We start from the raw sequence: 15,036 nt of genomic DNA on the forward strand, positions 1-15,036 counted from the left end.
TAGCTATTTATTATTATCATTATTCTCTCAACGTCTGATTTCTTTTTAATTATAGGAAATGCGTTTTTCTAAGGTACATAAACTTTTGGGATTGACTGTATAGCCAATATATCATTAATCGAGAAGAGGAAACCGGTTGTATATTAACCAAGGAAATCGATATGATACCGTGTTCTTTCATCAAGCTTCATATTCTTTTTTAATCCGGCGCTTCTTCAAGACTCCTGTCCCTCGCACAAAGATCTGAAAATTGCTAGGCCAGAGGAAGAACTTCAAAAGAATTTACGTCCCGCGTGGCGGGTGTGCGTCGCCTCTTATTATACGGAGGACAGTTTCAAAGAATCCGTTGATCCGAGCTTCCATCACGACGCGGGCACATATGGGAACCTTTTCCTCCACCTCGAAATTCCTCTGTGCCTGCGTTCGCTTTTTTTTTTTCACCCACATTTCTACAGGTATATCTTCTCTGTACGTACGTACTCTCGTCGTTTCTATCATCTGGCACGCCTCTGTAAACAAAAGCAAAACCCGGGCTTCGTGACCGACGCCGAGGCACAATGAGAGGACGAGAGTCGCAGCGGGGGTCGGTAGAAATCTTTTAAAAATAGCTTTCTCCGCAAGAAAGCCTCGAGTGGGTTTCTCTAATTAAACAGAATTTCCTTGATTAACCGAGCCGACGAGCGTCGTCAGGATTCTTTTTTCACCGACGTCGTCGTCTTCCTTTTCTTCCCAGCTTTTTAGATCACGGTCTTCAAATTAATCTGACCAGCGACGCTATTAAAGCGTAGAAGAACTCGCGGGGGAGGCTTAAGAAAACAGCGTCGCGTTTTCCTAACAAGAGTCGCAAACGGGTCGCACGAACGTTACGTACGTGGTTTCAAAGGGAATATTGTACACAAATTGCATCGAAGAAAGTCGTTCGGGTGCAGCGTCGGAGGGAACGCAAGTCGCAGTCGATTCCCGTTGGCTCCGTGTCAATACCATCGATAACGTTTATCCGTACGCTCGCTGCACGGAGATTAAGTCCAGACTGGCCTTTCCCAGGTAATCAGGGGATACGATTATCTTCCTGCTGATCTAAAAACCTACTTCTCATCGCATGAGACCGTATTTCGCGATATCTCTAATTTTGGCTTTTCTTTTCAACCGCAAGCATCGTTTTCGCAACTGTTCTCCACCCCCGGTTTTTATATCGTTTAGCGTTTTATAATTGAAGAGGAAAGCGTCTCCAAGTAATAAGGGTGGACTCTCTAAAACGTAGTTTCCTTACCGGTACCGGGATAAAAAAAGCTCGAGTGGACTTTCGTAATTAAAGAGAATTTTCTAAGTGACACGCCAAATTAACTTAACGACTTTCACGCTCCGTTACGTTTCAACGATTTCGAATTTCTCTCGCCGTTTTCCTCTCCTTCTCTTTTCTTTCGTTCGCAAACTCGCGCGACCGTTTGTAGATCACGAGAATTCTTGAAAAACATTAGAATATAACATAGGAATACGTCGTTGTGACCTCAGATTTTAGAAGTTCGGACCGAAACGAGGTTGATCGAACTATTCGGGTCGCGCAATTCGTTACTGCTTATCGTCGGAACAGATGTTATTGGTAAAATGTCTAGCGCGTGTGTATTATTCACCGGGAGAGGAAGAGAGAGGCTCATTGTCGCGGCACGACTGTTTTCCTGTTCAGTCATCCGGCGTTCAAGTATCGCGCAGCCCTTCGGTGCACGTCGCGCGTATCTCCGCTCCGCGAAATTGATTTTTCAACGAATATGTGACGACGAATCCTATACCTATCCTCTATCGCCGATACACGCAAATACACACCCTCGGATGCTCGCAAATCCCGAAAGCTCGAGGCTCGCTGAATTCCATGGTTAACGTTCGAACAACTTCCGCTCTCGAAGAGCGCGATACCGCACCGAGCTTCCTGGCTCGTAAAATAAATGCGCCAAGTCAATTTTCATGGGAACAGATGTCGGATCGTATCTTTCTCGTTTAAATTGGTCGCGAAAAAAATGTAATAACGTTCCTCGTCAGACTATATTGCTCGGCTGCAACGGAGAACCAAGTTTTACGCGTTACGTGCGACGGGGGTGTACCTTTACGCAGATGCACACCAGTACCGAAGATTGCTGCCGGTATACTGCGTCGTGTCGCGCTTTCCGATAGCGTAAAGCCGATGATACCATACAAATGGATATTACGAATTACGAGCACTTCCTTTTTCTCGATCTTCCAGGCAGCAGCGTTCGCGCGCAAAGGAAAATACATATATATATGTGTAAATATGTACCCGCATGAACTACGGATTCTACGTTAGAGAATTCCATTTTTATGTATGCCGGTTTAATGACCAGCCTGCGCGATTTTCCGACCTTCCCGATGTCGATACATCTCCGGAAAAGATATTATTCGTACCGCGTTGGGTAACGGATGAAGACAACCGAGTTATTGACAGACGAAATTGTTATCGTGCGTCAGCGTTGCGAAAAAACGATACTCGCGTCCATAGTTTTTGCTACCTTTCATATAGGTTGCGGTCTGTCTCCAGCGATTCGATTCCATCGCTCTGGAGAACGTACAAATACATTTGCAATTAGATCAGACATCGGGATGAAACGTTTTAAACCGAGCCAGGACCTGTAATATTTTGCACGTATTCGTCGTCGAATCGTGCGTGCGGCGCGCAAGGACGGACCTTGAAACGATATGATTTATGCGCGTCGTCGTGTGCACCCTTTACCAAATCAATCTGCAGCTTCCGTGGGTCCGCGGACCGAGCCGGTCAGGGCCGTCGCAATTTTCTCGCGTGCCGTTGGTGTACGAACGTTCCGCGTACGAACCGTCGCATCAAAGCTCACTGGGTTTCGTGTCGTCAGGAAATTTAGAGACAAATACTTGAACCCAGTGTGACTCCTCTGTGTAACGTTCATTACGTATAATAGCAGACCGCAGTTTTAACGGAAATTTCGTGCGCCGTGTCGCACGCAAAATGCTAATTAACCCGAAGAACTGGTACAACGGACGATTAACATGGCGGAGATACGTATTGAAAGTCGAGCGCGCTATTAAATATCCTGGACAGCCACGCCTCGTTTCCAAATTATAATTACGCTTTATTGAATATTCCACGCGGACGCGAATTCCGCTTAAACGCATAAATATGCACGCTCGCTGTGTGCGTCGATACGTATTTACGTCCGAGACGAGCCGAGGAGCTGTTTGGAAAGTTATCGTAATCAGAAGCGTATTTCGCAGTAGGAATGTTGATTTTTCGTGGAGCGTCGAAAAAATACAGTTTTGTTATCTCTCGTTTTTCTCTCGGTTCACTCGACTCGTCGTTCGATACGCGGTGATAGCGGCACGGGCCACTGTCGTCGTCGTCGATCGTCGTTATCGCTTCCCTTTTCTTCTTTCAATCTCTTCTTTTTCTGCCACGCATTGCTGGATTCTTTTCACCCCGTAAGAATGCTGCGAAATGGCACGGCCGCTACGACTATAGTTACGAGCCGCGATTCGCAGAACCGCTGCAGCTGCCGTTCATTAACGCCGCGGTTATTAAACCTTTCGTCGCGCCGCAATCCGCGCCCATTCTCTTACACGACCGTGCCTACCACCCTCGTTCGAATTCATTCTTCCCGGCCCGATTCGACACGGCTATTTTCCAGTTAATTTTCTCACCGTCCAATTATACCGAACGGAACAATTGTCCCGTGTGTACGCGTCCCAGTTTACTTTGTTAACACCGGCCATGAAATTCGGTCCAACGTATCCAGCCGATTAATACCGCCGAAAAAGTCAGCGAGTAAAATTAGCGGGTGAAAAACGAGGTCCACGCGAAATTTACGGTTAATAAATCGCCAAAACCGCGTGATAAATTTTAATCAGCCGATAAAAGGACTCTTAAAAGGACAACAACGGTGACGCAATTGTTAACGCGTTTAAGTTACGGCGGAAAGCGACTTGGTCGCGAATTGAAAAAGTCAACTACGCAGCTGTGTAGCAGTTAGTTTCTCGTTTGTTACGTCGTGCCGCCGTCGCGTTAACGAACACGGTTCTTTCTGAAGATTAATTAACATCCCTTCGTCGGAGCTCGGTTATAATAAGTGCACGTCCGCGAGTTCTCTTGACATTAAAAAAATCATTCCTCCCATTGCCCTCTGCGAGATCACTTCTTTTCGTCTTCTCCTAATCCTTGCATCTTTTCTACGTTACGATTGTTCGTAGAAATATTAGAACGTGGTAACGATCCCCTGTCGTTATGAATAAACTGCGAAGATAACTTGATTCCCATCTGCGAGCCCCACGATTCGTCGTCGTCGCCCCTCAATTATTACGCACACGTACGCGTGTTGCTCGTCCAAATAATTTCGATTGATTCTATATATAGAGAAGTAGCGGCGTTCGTAATGAGATAAACGTATCATTGTTTCATTGGCATTGATTGTCGAAATCGTTGACACAAATGGAAAAGATTCCAGTGATTGAGGTGCAAACGTAAGAGACACAAACGAACGGTTTCCTCTCGTGAAAGGGCGACAAATTGCTTTCGGTATAATTTTCTCGCCCCCGCACTTCCCTATTAATTAACATCACGGTTTAACCCGTGCATACGCGTATGCGCGAAACTGGATTGTACGAGTACTCTTGCCTATCGCTTTTAAGGTACGTCCACGGAACAAGCCCAGTTTGTAATCAATTGACGAGCGATCCGATCAGCTTCCGAAAAGAATTACGAGCAATTCGATGGGTGCGAAGCGGTAGCTGTGAAAGCGTTAAGGGCGGCGCGTGAGCCAACTGGCCCGTAAATTTCCAACGTGTCATCCGCGAAAAGAATTGTGTTCGGGCTGTGGCGCTTGGCGCGGCAGCGAATGGAAAGCAGAACGAGAGAAATGGGCGCATGGGAAATTGATTCCTAACGGAAACTCTGCGAATCTGTTTTCATTTGGTGAAACGCGAACTCGAAAGAAACGAGAACCGAGTAGAAAAAAGTAGATCCCCCAACAACGAGCAGTCTCCGTTCTACGCATACCTATCTCCGCATGAGGTTTTGCTTTCCGGATAATGATTAGAACGACGCTGATTAAGGGGAGAAGCTTAACGAGGCGTTCGCTTTTTTGTCCGCAGAATGAAGCTGTGCCGGAGTTTGACGCTGGTCGGTGTCGCCCTGTTGATGATCGTCGTCGCCATCCGGGCGGAATCCGATCTGTGGGAAGAAGATGACAAGGAGGTTCTCGTGCGAACTGTTCGCGGTACCAAAGAACGAGGTACAATTAACTTTAATTAAAGACATCTATCCGCGTGTCGCGTTTAAAACGAGAATCGAAGCGAACCTCTAGTCGGTCTAGCTGAAAAGTTAGCTCGCCTCAAATGTAGTCGCGGCAGATGCTCACGGGTTTAATCTGCCGTGAACGATCGATCGTTTAAAAAATATTACCGATCCGATATAGAGGCAACGAAAAAGGAGGATGAAGATGGAAAGATGGAGCGTGGAAGCGTGGAGCATCGGTGAGGTCGATCGAGCGGAAGCGTAGAAAGAAAAAGAAGGGTGGGCAGGGCGCCGGGGGCCTGCGGAACTGGCCTACAGAATGAAAAGCTTCTTTTGTCTTTACCGCGGCTCTTTCTCTCGTCCTTCCTTCCCTAGGCTTTCCTCCGCTCTCGCGAGGAATACAATTGAAATATCACTGAACGGGCCGCGAGCCGTTTCATTGTCGACTAACGTAAGATCGTTTGGTCTTAGAAATTTATTCGTGCCAGGATCGAGCTTCCGGAAGGGGTCACGGCGGGAGGGTGGCTTTTCTTCGGGGCTCTCTTTTTACGTTGGAACAAGCAAACTAGGTAAAAGGAAGCTGGAAAAATTAGTGCCGTGCTCTCTGTTTCCAGCTTTTCGTTGCTCCGGGGCTTTAGGGAAACGAGGCTGTAGTTTTAGAGGTTGTCGAGTACGTTTAGATGCTTCTCTGTCCACTCGATCGGTCGTGGCTCCAATTATCTCTATTGACGTTTCGCATCTGTTCATCTGTTGACGCAGCATCCGGTAGCACTTCGTCGTGTAGATACGTGAAGGGTCAATGGTCGGAATGCGATTCGAAAACCAACACGCGATCCCGTACGCTGAACCTGAAGAAGGGTGACAAATCCTGCGAGCTGACCAAAACCATCCAGAAGAAGTGCAAAAAGGGTACGTTATCCCCATATTGTTGATAGTTCACTATACGTGTCCGTATAGGAACGCAAGTTTACGTAAAGAATTATTTTTCTAACGAATTCTTATTATTCGCAAAATATAAATAAGCAAATCTTAGTTTTCATTGTTCAAATGAATCTCTTACCGAGTAACTTAAAATTAACATAAGACAAAAATAGAAGAGAGTTCAATTCGAAAGTTAAAACCGGTGGCCGATTGAACTTTGAAGTAAGGAAAATATTGGTTTATGGGTGAGCGCAGCTTGCCGGTACGAGAAGGGCACGTGGAGCGGATGCGTGAATCAGCTGATGGCAAGAGTGGACAATTTGAAGGCGAACAGCGACGCCTCCTGCGAGAAGACGCGCCGACAGACCAAGAGGTGTAAGCTGGAGACCAATACCAAGAAATCGTCGCCCAAAGGTAATTCATTTTCTCATCCTTCTAAATACGTCGAGTCATTTTCCGCATGGAACGCGCACCATTACGTAATTATCGTTAGCGTATCGAAGCTAAAAGTACAGAAGAGAGATAATTGTAGCAACTCTATCACAATTTTCGTCATTGTTGTTTCGTGTACATGGTCGTCGTACTCTCGAGATTGACATCGGTGACACGATACTCCGGCTCCTCGAGCACGCTTCGCGATGGCATTGACAGAGTTTAAAGATAGCTTATTGAAAGTTGCCCGCGCGGTCACGGACAATGCCGGCAATAAATGTTCCGTATAAACGATTGAATAGAGAGACCCGTATGTCCAAGGCGAGCTCCGTTTTGTTCGTCGTAAGTCGCGTGTGCCGTAATCGTTCTTTTTCTCAATGAGTTTTCTTTCATGAATGGGATCCTTTTTTCTGGATTACAAAACATTCGTACGGCACACGAGCTGCGAGCATGCAATTGGATGAATGGTCTATAAAACCGCTATGTACCGCTCTGTTCGCATGCGTACGAGACTCGTTCGCCGAGCATAAATCATTCGCACCGTTTAGTTGACAATTAATGGAGCCATTTACATATGTCGCTTCGTCGACTTCGATTGTTTCAGGTGAACGAGCGGCCAAGAAATCGGGTAAGCAGTAAGCGGAATACACACGTCGCGTGTGTATCGTCGATCGATCGCTCGACGTATCGTGGTACGTGACGATCCGTTTCGACAACAGGCAACGAAAAAATGAAAAAACTTGTCTTTTCCAAAAGAAAACTCTAATTTTTCCAACACACAAATATGTACCATCTACCTATTAATATCTAGCGTAAACGATACGAATGAAACGTTCTGCGTTTCGTACGGTGATCGTTGATTGTAAGAAAAAAAAAAACAGAATACAATCGAGTACGGATAATGATCCGACTTTCAAAACCGTATGCGAACGAAGGCACACACCTGTCCGATTTTCGGCAAATAATTACCGATAGTATGTTCTCAGATTTACACTTCCATTCTGTGTACGAGGCCAAACGTTTATTAGTCGCGTATTGCGAAAGTAATAAGAAAACCGATGCATAGTTGATTCCGAATCTCCTTAGCTTTAGCGATTCCGTCGTTTTCCGAAATTGCCGTGTACCAATTGCGTTCTTCTTATCGCATCGTCGGTGCAATGGCATAAAGCCGAGGGCGATTACACGTTATCGTTCCTTCTTTTCCTTCCTTCCTACTCCGTTTCATTCGTTGAATCCTTTGACCGTATTATTCGATACATTGTAAATAATACGATTGGCACGGTTTGCTTACCGTTTTGAAACAAATTACAGTTATCATCGTACCATGCTACCACGTCGAGATACGACGATTATATAGCTATACATATACGACATGGTAAATCTTTGATATAGTTTGGAGAATCGACTAGAGAACGACTGCCGTTGATATTATTCGTAAACGTGCGTTCCGTCTAGAATGTCACGCGCGACGTTTACGGGCAACCCGCATTCGAGTTTTCAAAGTTGCAATTCCGAATATGGTTATTGATTGTACCGAGACTAGAATTTGCCGATTAGATTATAAGCCAAGTTCGCCTTTCTTTCGAGATACGTCGCGTCGTCGAAGGGATCGAAGGAAGAAAGGAGAAGAGCAGACTACGCGTCTACGGTTTCTATGTTTTTTAAGATGCCCGTTTAAATGACTTTGTCTTCCCATAATTACATACATACGTACATAATTATATGTAAACGCATAAGGTAAGACGCCGATAACGCGGCGAACATTTCTTTTTCTACGCGTATCAAAGTTTAGAATCGACTCTCTTCGCGTTTCATTATTTTTTTTTTTCTCTTTTATCGAGTAGTGTTTACACTTAAAACCAGGTACAATGTTTGTGGATAGAGATCGTAAACTCTTGATCGTCGCATAGATAATATACAGTGTTCGATGTTTAACTTATAAATCCAATGATTCCCAAGCTCGTTGGACGTCCCTTCGTTCCCGATTAGGAGGGAAAGCAGGAAGAAACGATTTACTCGTTTGCGAGGGAGGAACGAAGATTCGAGCCGAGATTGAAGTCGAACCGATCGGAGAATATTCAATGAAGAATATCGCGTCCTCAAGTTTGGGAATCAACGTATAACACACGATTAAGCACAATTCGATAACTATTATCCGTTTTATTCTACATGTATCAATGATTCTTCTCGACAAGACGTTAATCCCTGCATAAAACGAAACGTCTATGTATACAGTCGTTATATGTGTCTCGTATTATCTCTGAATGGAAAAAGTTAATAATAACGAAAGCCAGATGAGCATGAAAATCAAATTAACATAACGCAAAAGTATCAGGCGTCTCGTAGATTCGGAACGCTAATTGATATTGGAGATTAGAACTCGCCTCTACGAGACGTGCCATTGAAACTATAGAAATCAAACCCTTCCCATCCCGAATACAAGATTGTATTTGTTTTTAAGTCTAGATGATGTATACAGGACGATAAAAGCCAAATCAGCGAATTAAATAAATAACGAATACGATACCCGAGGTATCCGCGTAAAGAGAATAAAGAAACGTTCGGCGAACACGCAATATACGGATCGATGGTGTTAATCGGTATCGATGATCGTAGATTAGACTACATACCTATTATGTACATCATATCATCATTACTTATACGTAAATCGAAAATGAAAGGAAAGAGGTACGAATCTATCGATAGAGATTAAGATTGCATTATCTACGTTCTATGGTTTCTTCTAATTAAACTTATCGTTAAACGGCTATTAATGCATAATTAAATAATAACATGCTTAACTTGCGTGGAACTCGATGGAGGGTTCCCGTGTCTTAAACGCATTGTAACATAGCATAACGACGATAGAAAATACGCTAACGATTAGAGAAGATCGAGTCTGTTTTCCGTTAATTGATCAAATGCGACGCAACGAGCGCCGATGATTCTTTTACAAATTTCGATCCATCATTGTGCATTCGCAACATAATCAAAAAGTCTTTCCAATGATGTTGTCAACGTTGACACAGTCGTCCGATTGCGACTTTCGAAATTTTTTAATCGTATTCAATTTGTAAGCGAATTCGAAATCAAAACGTATAGGCGGGTAAAGATTAATAATTCTTTCTATTCGTGTCGCGTGAAGCTGATTATTATTATTGCGCGAACCGCTAGTTCGAAGAGAAAAAAAACGTTTGTTATCGAACAGAAGAGGAGGTTCGTGAATAAGTAAAAGATTTTAGTTGCCTAGATGAATCGAAATCAAATTCGTATTTCCTGAATCAAATGTATCTCGTAGCTCGTGGGCAAAAATCGTCGTCGGTGATTTATTTACAAACTGACGCTGTAAGTGAACGCGAGAAAATTGTATAATGTATCTACTTACTTATTAAATAATTGTGTAACCGTTACACATGTAATAAAAATCCAATGTTGTCAATAAAAACTAAATATTATATATAAAACTTAGAACGAGACGGAGATGTTAATCGAGCTTTTAATCAGGTATGGTCGAGGTAAATGAGATCCATGCATGTTTTATTTTATCTGTAGAGACAAGCATATTTTATTTGTACGAAAAACATACATAAAAATTACAAAAGATTGGACAATGTTATAAAAGTGGGACGCATACAGTTCTTTTTTAATACTTTGAACAGTTCGATAGGCCTCGCAAATATTTCGTTTTCCTTTTCACTCATCCTACGTGAAGTGCGATGAAACGTGAAATTTTTTCAAAAATTGAAAATCATTGCTTACGTTCCCGTGAACGTATTGGCACATTTTTCATAGGCCCGAAAATTATCTCGAAGAAGAACAAAAATTGCACGTTGTTCTTCTATGTCGTTAGTATATAATGTATATGTAAAAATGGACGGACGTTTGTTAAAAACTCTTTACGCTACATGGTACATATGTATATGTATAATATAAAAGGTAACGTATAAAAGGCACGCAATTCTATTAACTGCGAAACTCGTAAAAACTAGTTTCCCGATTTACGATCGAAATGTTTGAAGCATGTTTCCAAATGGCAATGCTTAATTTCAATCTGGATCGTGTTTCTTGGACGGAAAGCATGTCGTAGAAATATAAAGCGATATTTTTTACTCGTTAACGTTATGCCATAGAGACCGAAAGATTTCGCGAATATGCTTTCTCCTCCCATTCCTGATCGGAGGGAAGCGGGGCGTGCCGCAGTTTGCAAATACGGGAACCGTATTTTAGCATGAGTATTATCACGCAACAGATGAAAAGCGTCAGACAAGCGGTCGCTGGCCAAAAAACGTGCAGTCCCATTTTGCTGTGGTTCTCTACGTTAAATTAATCTCTAGGACAACGAGTCTGATCCCGACTTTGGCTACGCGGTAGATTAATTTCGTACGAGGTTCTACGTCTTCTTTTACGTTTGCGACGCGTTTGAATATACTATTAAATTTCGCTCTCACGCTTCTGCATTTCCATGTACTCCTGCGATTGCGGCGAAGCTCTATAAGATTTGGGATTATGATATTGTACGACCTGTTGCTTCTCTTGCGACTCAAAGACACGACCAGGCTCTAATTCACTCAGATCCAAGGGGGGTGTTTTGTGCGGTAGTACCGTCCACAATGGTTGAATCCATCTGTTGCCTGAATAAATAAAAATCATTACGGTACCATGCCAATGAATACGATTCGAAGGGAAAAATGAATGTTTTAATATTCAACCTACCTGTATGGGGACTAAGCCAGTATTGTCTGTGACGGGAACACAGACAGAATCCAACGTTTAAAATGAGGAGGAATGCGAATATCACAGAGCAGACAGTGACAGTGATATAAAACGGTGTAAAATCACCGTACTCGTGCTTCACGAAATACGGATTCTTCAGATAATCCTCTCGCTCGTCTAGAATGGACATTTTTATAAATTTTAGAGATTCGTCTGAAAAAGATAAACAAAGGTAGTTTTCCCTTCGGTGCATATACAAACGAAATGATTGAACGAAATGACCGAAGAGAATGGGTGTATCGTATTCTTTCTTTCCGCCTAATTTTATTCGAGGTCTGAGAATCGAACGAATTCGAGTTCGATAAGAATATCTTACAACAATGGAATAACACGCGTTTAAAAATTGTTGGGAGCGCGTTTGAAACAATTTAATTTTTTATGGGTGCAGATCTCGTGTCATCTGTAAGAAGTCGTTGAGTAGCCAAGGCGTGGCGTTAGGTCAACGTTATGCTATTGGGGTTACTTCAAGTTTTATCTATTTTATTTGAAACCTAAAAGTACACCGTGCTAGAAACTAATTAAAAAACAATGGCATCGATGTACTCTCACATGGCCGTGAAATAAGTTCGTTAGAAAAGAATTAGTTGTTCATCGTTCATTTAGGTAGGGAGATCGAAGCAAAATGTTAGCGTGATACTTACAATTCGTGCTCTCACAGATTTTTCGTTCCTTGGCTTTTTCTATCGATCGTAAATATAAACTTCGATCATTAAGATCGTACGTGATTTAATATTAATAACTTAAACACGTAATCGCGAGTACACACACCACTTGTTTGTCGTTCTGTTTGTTAGCAATACTTTTACTACTGAGTGAGCAATGAGCAAGTCGTATTCGGGCGGGGCGTTTTACGTATAGTGGGAGAAATGAATGCTTGGTGCACCGTTCGCATGTAACGACGAACAGGAAAATAGTTTTTAATGTTCTAAACACTTGTTTCTCCCGGTTATTATAATTATATTGTTTACGTTAAATTTCTTAATGAATCAGGATTAAAATTAAAATACAAAGGGAATACTGTAACAAAAGTTTGTTGATTAATTTTATTAAAATAAATTACAGTTAGTATTCTCTATAATGATTCGTACAGTCTTGTATTAGATTTTTGTAGCTATGATACACATATTCTCTAAGGATATATCGGTAGTTGTATAATAGATTAAATTACATTGGAATCCAGCGCTTTTTAAATATTCCAAACGACCCCAATTCAGCAATGACTTCACTTTACGACCGATCGTTTCCCGTTCTTCGGGAGTTAAAGTCTTAACATTCGTTCTGTAAAAATACGAGGTACAGTTATACCGATCGCATTATTTAATTAATAGCATGTATTACCTCGTATCCTCTGAATCGTTTTTACTATGTAGATTTTTAATTTGTTTATTTAAACTTGGCCCACAAGTTGCCCAACTCCCGATGCTACATAAAACTGTGAATTCGTTTGGTGCGAATCCACATTGGTTCAAGAACTCTTTGCCAACGTACGAAGCGTATTCGCACTTATGATGGCAACATAATGCAATTACCAAACCAGTAACATTTAACTTTGGCTCGGTTTGCGTTGCTTGAACCAAGCAGTTTAAAGCTAAATCTTTTGGAAACAAATATTTGTCAGTGTCTTTTGTAAATTGCAGAAGATACGGTATGCATGCAAAGTAAAAATACGTACCTGTAGCTGCGCCGCATAGGTGCTTAGCGATTCCTACTTTGTTCGGAAAATTCTGAATTTGTGTTACATCTGTCAGTTTCAAATCGGCAATATCGGCACGTATTCTCTCTATTACCAGAGGTGATCGTTCTCTTCTTAACTTATTGTCGCTTTTGTGTCTATGGCTGGAACGGTCTATCAATAAAATACAACAGTCCTTCCTATCCTTTATTATCTGACCCAGCCAATAGGTCAATTTACCCTTTCCTGCTCCAAATTCGATAAAGCACGTACGATCTTTTATAAGATTTGCGTGTTCTAAGTGTGACAACAAGGAAGAGGTTTGTAACATATGTTTTCTAATAGATCTTCCACACAATTCATGGTCTATCTTTTCTCGAAGCATCTCGTGCATCAGCACTGATTCAGGAAACTGCGGTAATTTCTCTGAAAACGATGTTGGATTTCAGTTGAAATTACATTTTGATCGATAGTTTAAATGCGACTTACCATAGGCAGCGTTTATTTTTTCTATTACTGTGCATATTAACAGTTCGTTTAATTCTGAAAGTGGAACGTGCCGTGGAGTTTCATATTCTTTATTCGTATTAATTCCTTTTACAATGAACGATGGTTGGGCATCAGATAAACGTTTCGCGTTGCATATCTTCAAGTGTTTAGGCAATTTCGATTGATAACACGTACTGGAAAGGGTCTATAAATATCGTGCGCATGAAGAAAAATGAATTAATCGTTAGGATAAACGCGTAGACTTACTGTGAAGGGTCAAGCGGGCATTTTATTCGCTTATTCGCAATTGTTTCGTTGGCATGATCCGGTTCGAAGGAAGATCCTTGATGTTCACCGCAATATCTGTTTCCCTCTTTCAATGTCATACGACAGTAACGCTTCTTCTTTTCCAAAAAGTACATACAATGATCTTTTTCTGCCATATTATCGAGTTATCAAATACCGTTCTTTTGCCAGTAACCTCAACCACACCGCTGAACCGCTCTATGTTCTGTAGGTTCTGTATTCTTACACACTTGTTTCTGCTATACATGTGCCATGTGGCAAGCCGCTCTATCGGCGGCTCGATCGTGATTGGTCAGAAGGTACGTTCCGGTGTGCACGCGCTTTAAATATAAGTCAACTACTCGAATTACACTTTATTTATTGTATGTCAATCAGATCGAGTGAAATTTCATTTTCATCTAATACGTTTCTAACATTTCTTCTTCATTTATTTCAGGATTCTCTCAACCAGGACTTCTAGGCATAATAAGACAAACAGTGAACAAATAGTTCTGCCCATACTATTATTTAAAAGCGACACCCTTTGTAAAGTATTGTGTGTATTCGAAAGTTTAATTAATAAAGAAATAGCTTAAAAAGAATCGAAACGTCTTTTACTTATCTTTATCAATATCCATAATCCAATCCATTTCCCGTGTAATCTTCGTCAAGTACAAATAGAAATAAGATAGAACAGAAATTTAAAAAATGTGACGTCATCGGCAAAAGTTAGTGCCACCTCCTATGCTCTCATGTTCTCCTGATACAAAACCTGATTTTTGAGAAAAATTTTGATTTCGAGAATTCTTGGAATTGTGACGTCACGGCGGGATTTAATGCTACCTCTTATCATTTCATGTTCTCCTGATACAAAGTCCAAAAATCCGAATTTATTGAAAGAATTTAATCTTGTAACAGGAGAATATAATAAGTGAAGAGGTATCTCTTCCTGGAATTCTGTGACGTCATAATTCCAAGAATATCTGAGCATACAATTTCATGCGTTTACAACTAATTTAATACTGATCAGAGTTATTTTATCGAGTTTCCTGTTTCGGAATTTATCCTTTATTGTTCCAAGTTCTACTGTTGGACAGGTAATTGAATAAAGAACGCTTAATTAAATTTGACTGAACTGTTTATTCATAACATTAATACATTGCGAAGAGACAAGGGATATGAGATAAGCAAATACATT

At 41.7% G+C, this 15,036-nt stretch overlaps 4 protein-coding genes across 4 annotated transcripts in view; 1 reads left to right on the top strand and 3 right to left on the bottom strand.

Annotated features, from left to right (window-relative positions):
- LOC108629474 (uncharacterized) overlaps positions 1–9,730 on the top strand; it is a 21,660-nt gene extending 11,930 nt beyond the window's left edge. Inside the window, exons 2-5 of the mRNA XM_018032168.2 lie at positions 5,125–5,264; positions 6,026–6,175; positions 6,443–6,601; positions 7,224–9,730. Of these exons, the coding sequence (XP_017887657.1) occupies positions 5,126–5,264; positions 6,026–6,175; positions 6,443–6,601; positions 7,224–7,258 (483 nt within the window). The 5' untranslated portion in view covers position 5,125 and the 3' untranslated portion in view covers positions 7,259–9,730. The remainder of the gene's footprint in view (positions 1–5,124; positions 5,265–6,025; positions 6,176–6,442; positions 6,602–7,223) is intronic.
- Positions 9,731–10,154: 424 nt separating this feature from the next.
- On the bottom strand, positions 10,155–10,936 carry wrm2 (wurmchen 2 transmembrane micropeptide). The gene has a single exon (XM_026817289.1). The coding sequence runs from the start codon at positions 10,916–10,918 to the stop codon at positions 10,739–10,741; it is 180 nt and encodes a 59-aa protein (XP_026673090.1). The 5' UTR covers positions 10,919–10,936; the 3' UTR covers positions 10,155–10,738.
- A 91-nt stretch (positions 10,937–11,027) lies between these two features.
- Positions 11,028–12,320, bottom strand: wrm1 (wurmchen 1 transmembrane protein). Its single transcript, XM_018032169.2, has 3 exons — positions 12,034–12,320; positions 11,333–11,545; positions 11,028–11,250 (listed from the first exon to the last, which is right to left on the bottom strand). The coding sequence occupies exons 2-3, from the start codon at positions 11,520–11,522 to the stop codon at positions 11,051–11,053; spliced, it is 390 nt and encodes a 129-aa protein (XP_017887658.2). The 5' UTR covers positions 11,523–11,545; positions 12,034–12,320; the 3' UTR covers positions 11,028–11,050.
- Positions 12,321–12,407: 87 nt separating this feature from the next.
- On the bottom strand, positions 12,408–14,394 carry LOC108629473 (tRNA:m(4)X modification enzyme TRM13 homolog). Its single transcript, XM_026817288.1, has 5 exons — positions 13,821–14,394; positions 13,554–13,747; positions 13,065–13,490; positions 12,731–12,986; positions 12,408–12,670 (listed from the first exon to the last, which is right to left on the bottom strand). Exons 1-5 carry the CDS (start codon positions 13,994–13,996, stop codon positions 12,490–12,492), a joined length of 1,233 nt encoding a protein of 410 aa, XP_026673089.1. The 5' UTR covers positions 13,997–14,394; the 3' UTR covers positions 12,408–12,489.
- Between the last annotated feature and the right edge of the window lie 642 nt (positions 14,395–15,036).

This window comes from Ceratina calcarata, unplaced genomic scaffold (genome assembly GCF_001652005.2).
Source record: "Ceratina calcarata isolate Rehan_Ccalc_2016 unplaced genomic scaffold, ASM165200v1 scaffold569.2, whole genome shotgun sequence".
Taxonomy (NCBI): domain Eukaryota; kingdom Metazoa; phylum Arthropoda; class Insecta; order Hymenoptera; family Apidae; genus Ceratina; species Ceratina calcarata.

Bases quoted from the DNA above. Each gene is read 5' to 3' on its own strand.
- wrm2 (XM_026817289.1), bottom strand. From the start codon at position 10,918: ATGGGACTGCACGTTTTTTGGCCAGCGACCGCTTGTCTGACGCTTTTC.
- LOC108629473 (XM_026817288.1), bottom strand. From the start codon at position 13,996: ATGGCAGAAAAAGATCATTGTATGTACTTTTTGGAAAAGAAGAAGCGT. The intron at 13,748-13,820 runs GTAAGTCTACGC...GACCCTTTCCAG, and splicing joins TGCCCGCTTGACCCTTCACA to TACGTGTTATCAATCGAAAT. The intron at 12,987-13,064 runs GTACGTATTTTT...TGTTTCCAAAAG, and splicing joins CCTATGCGGCGCAGCTACAG to ATTTAGCTTTAAACTGCTTG.
- wrm1 (XM_018032169.2), bottom strand. From the start codon at position 11,522: ATGTCCATTCTAGACGAGCGAGAGGATTATCTGAAGAATCCGTATTTC. The intron at 11,251-11,332 runs GTAGGTTGAATA...TTATTTATTCAG, and splicing joins CTGGCTTAGTCCCCATACAG to GCAACAGATGGATTCAACCA.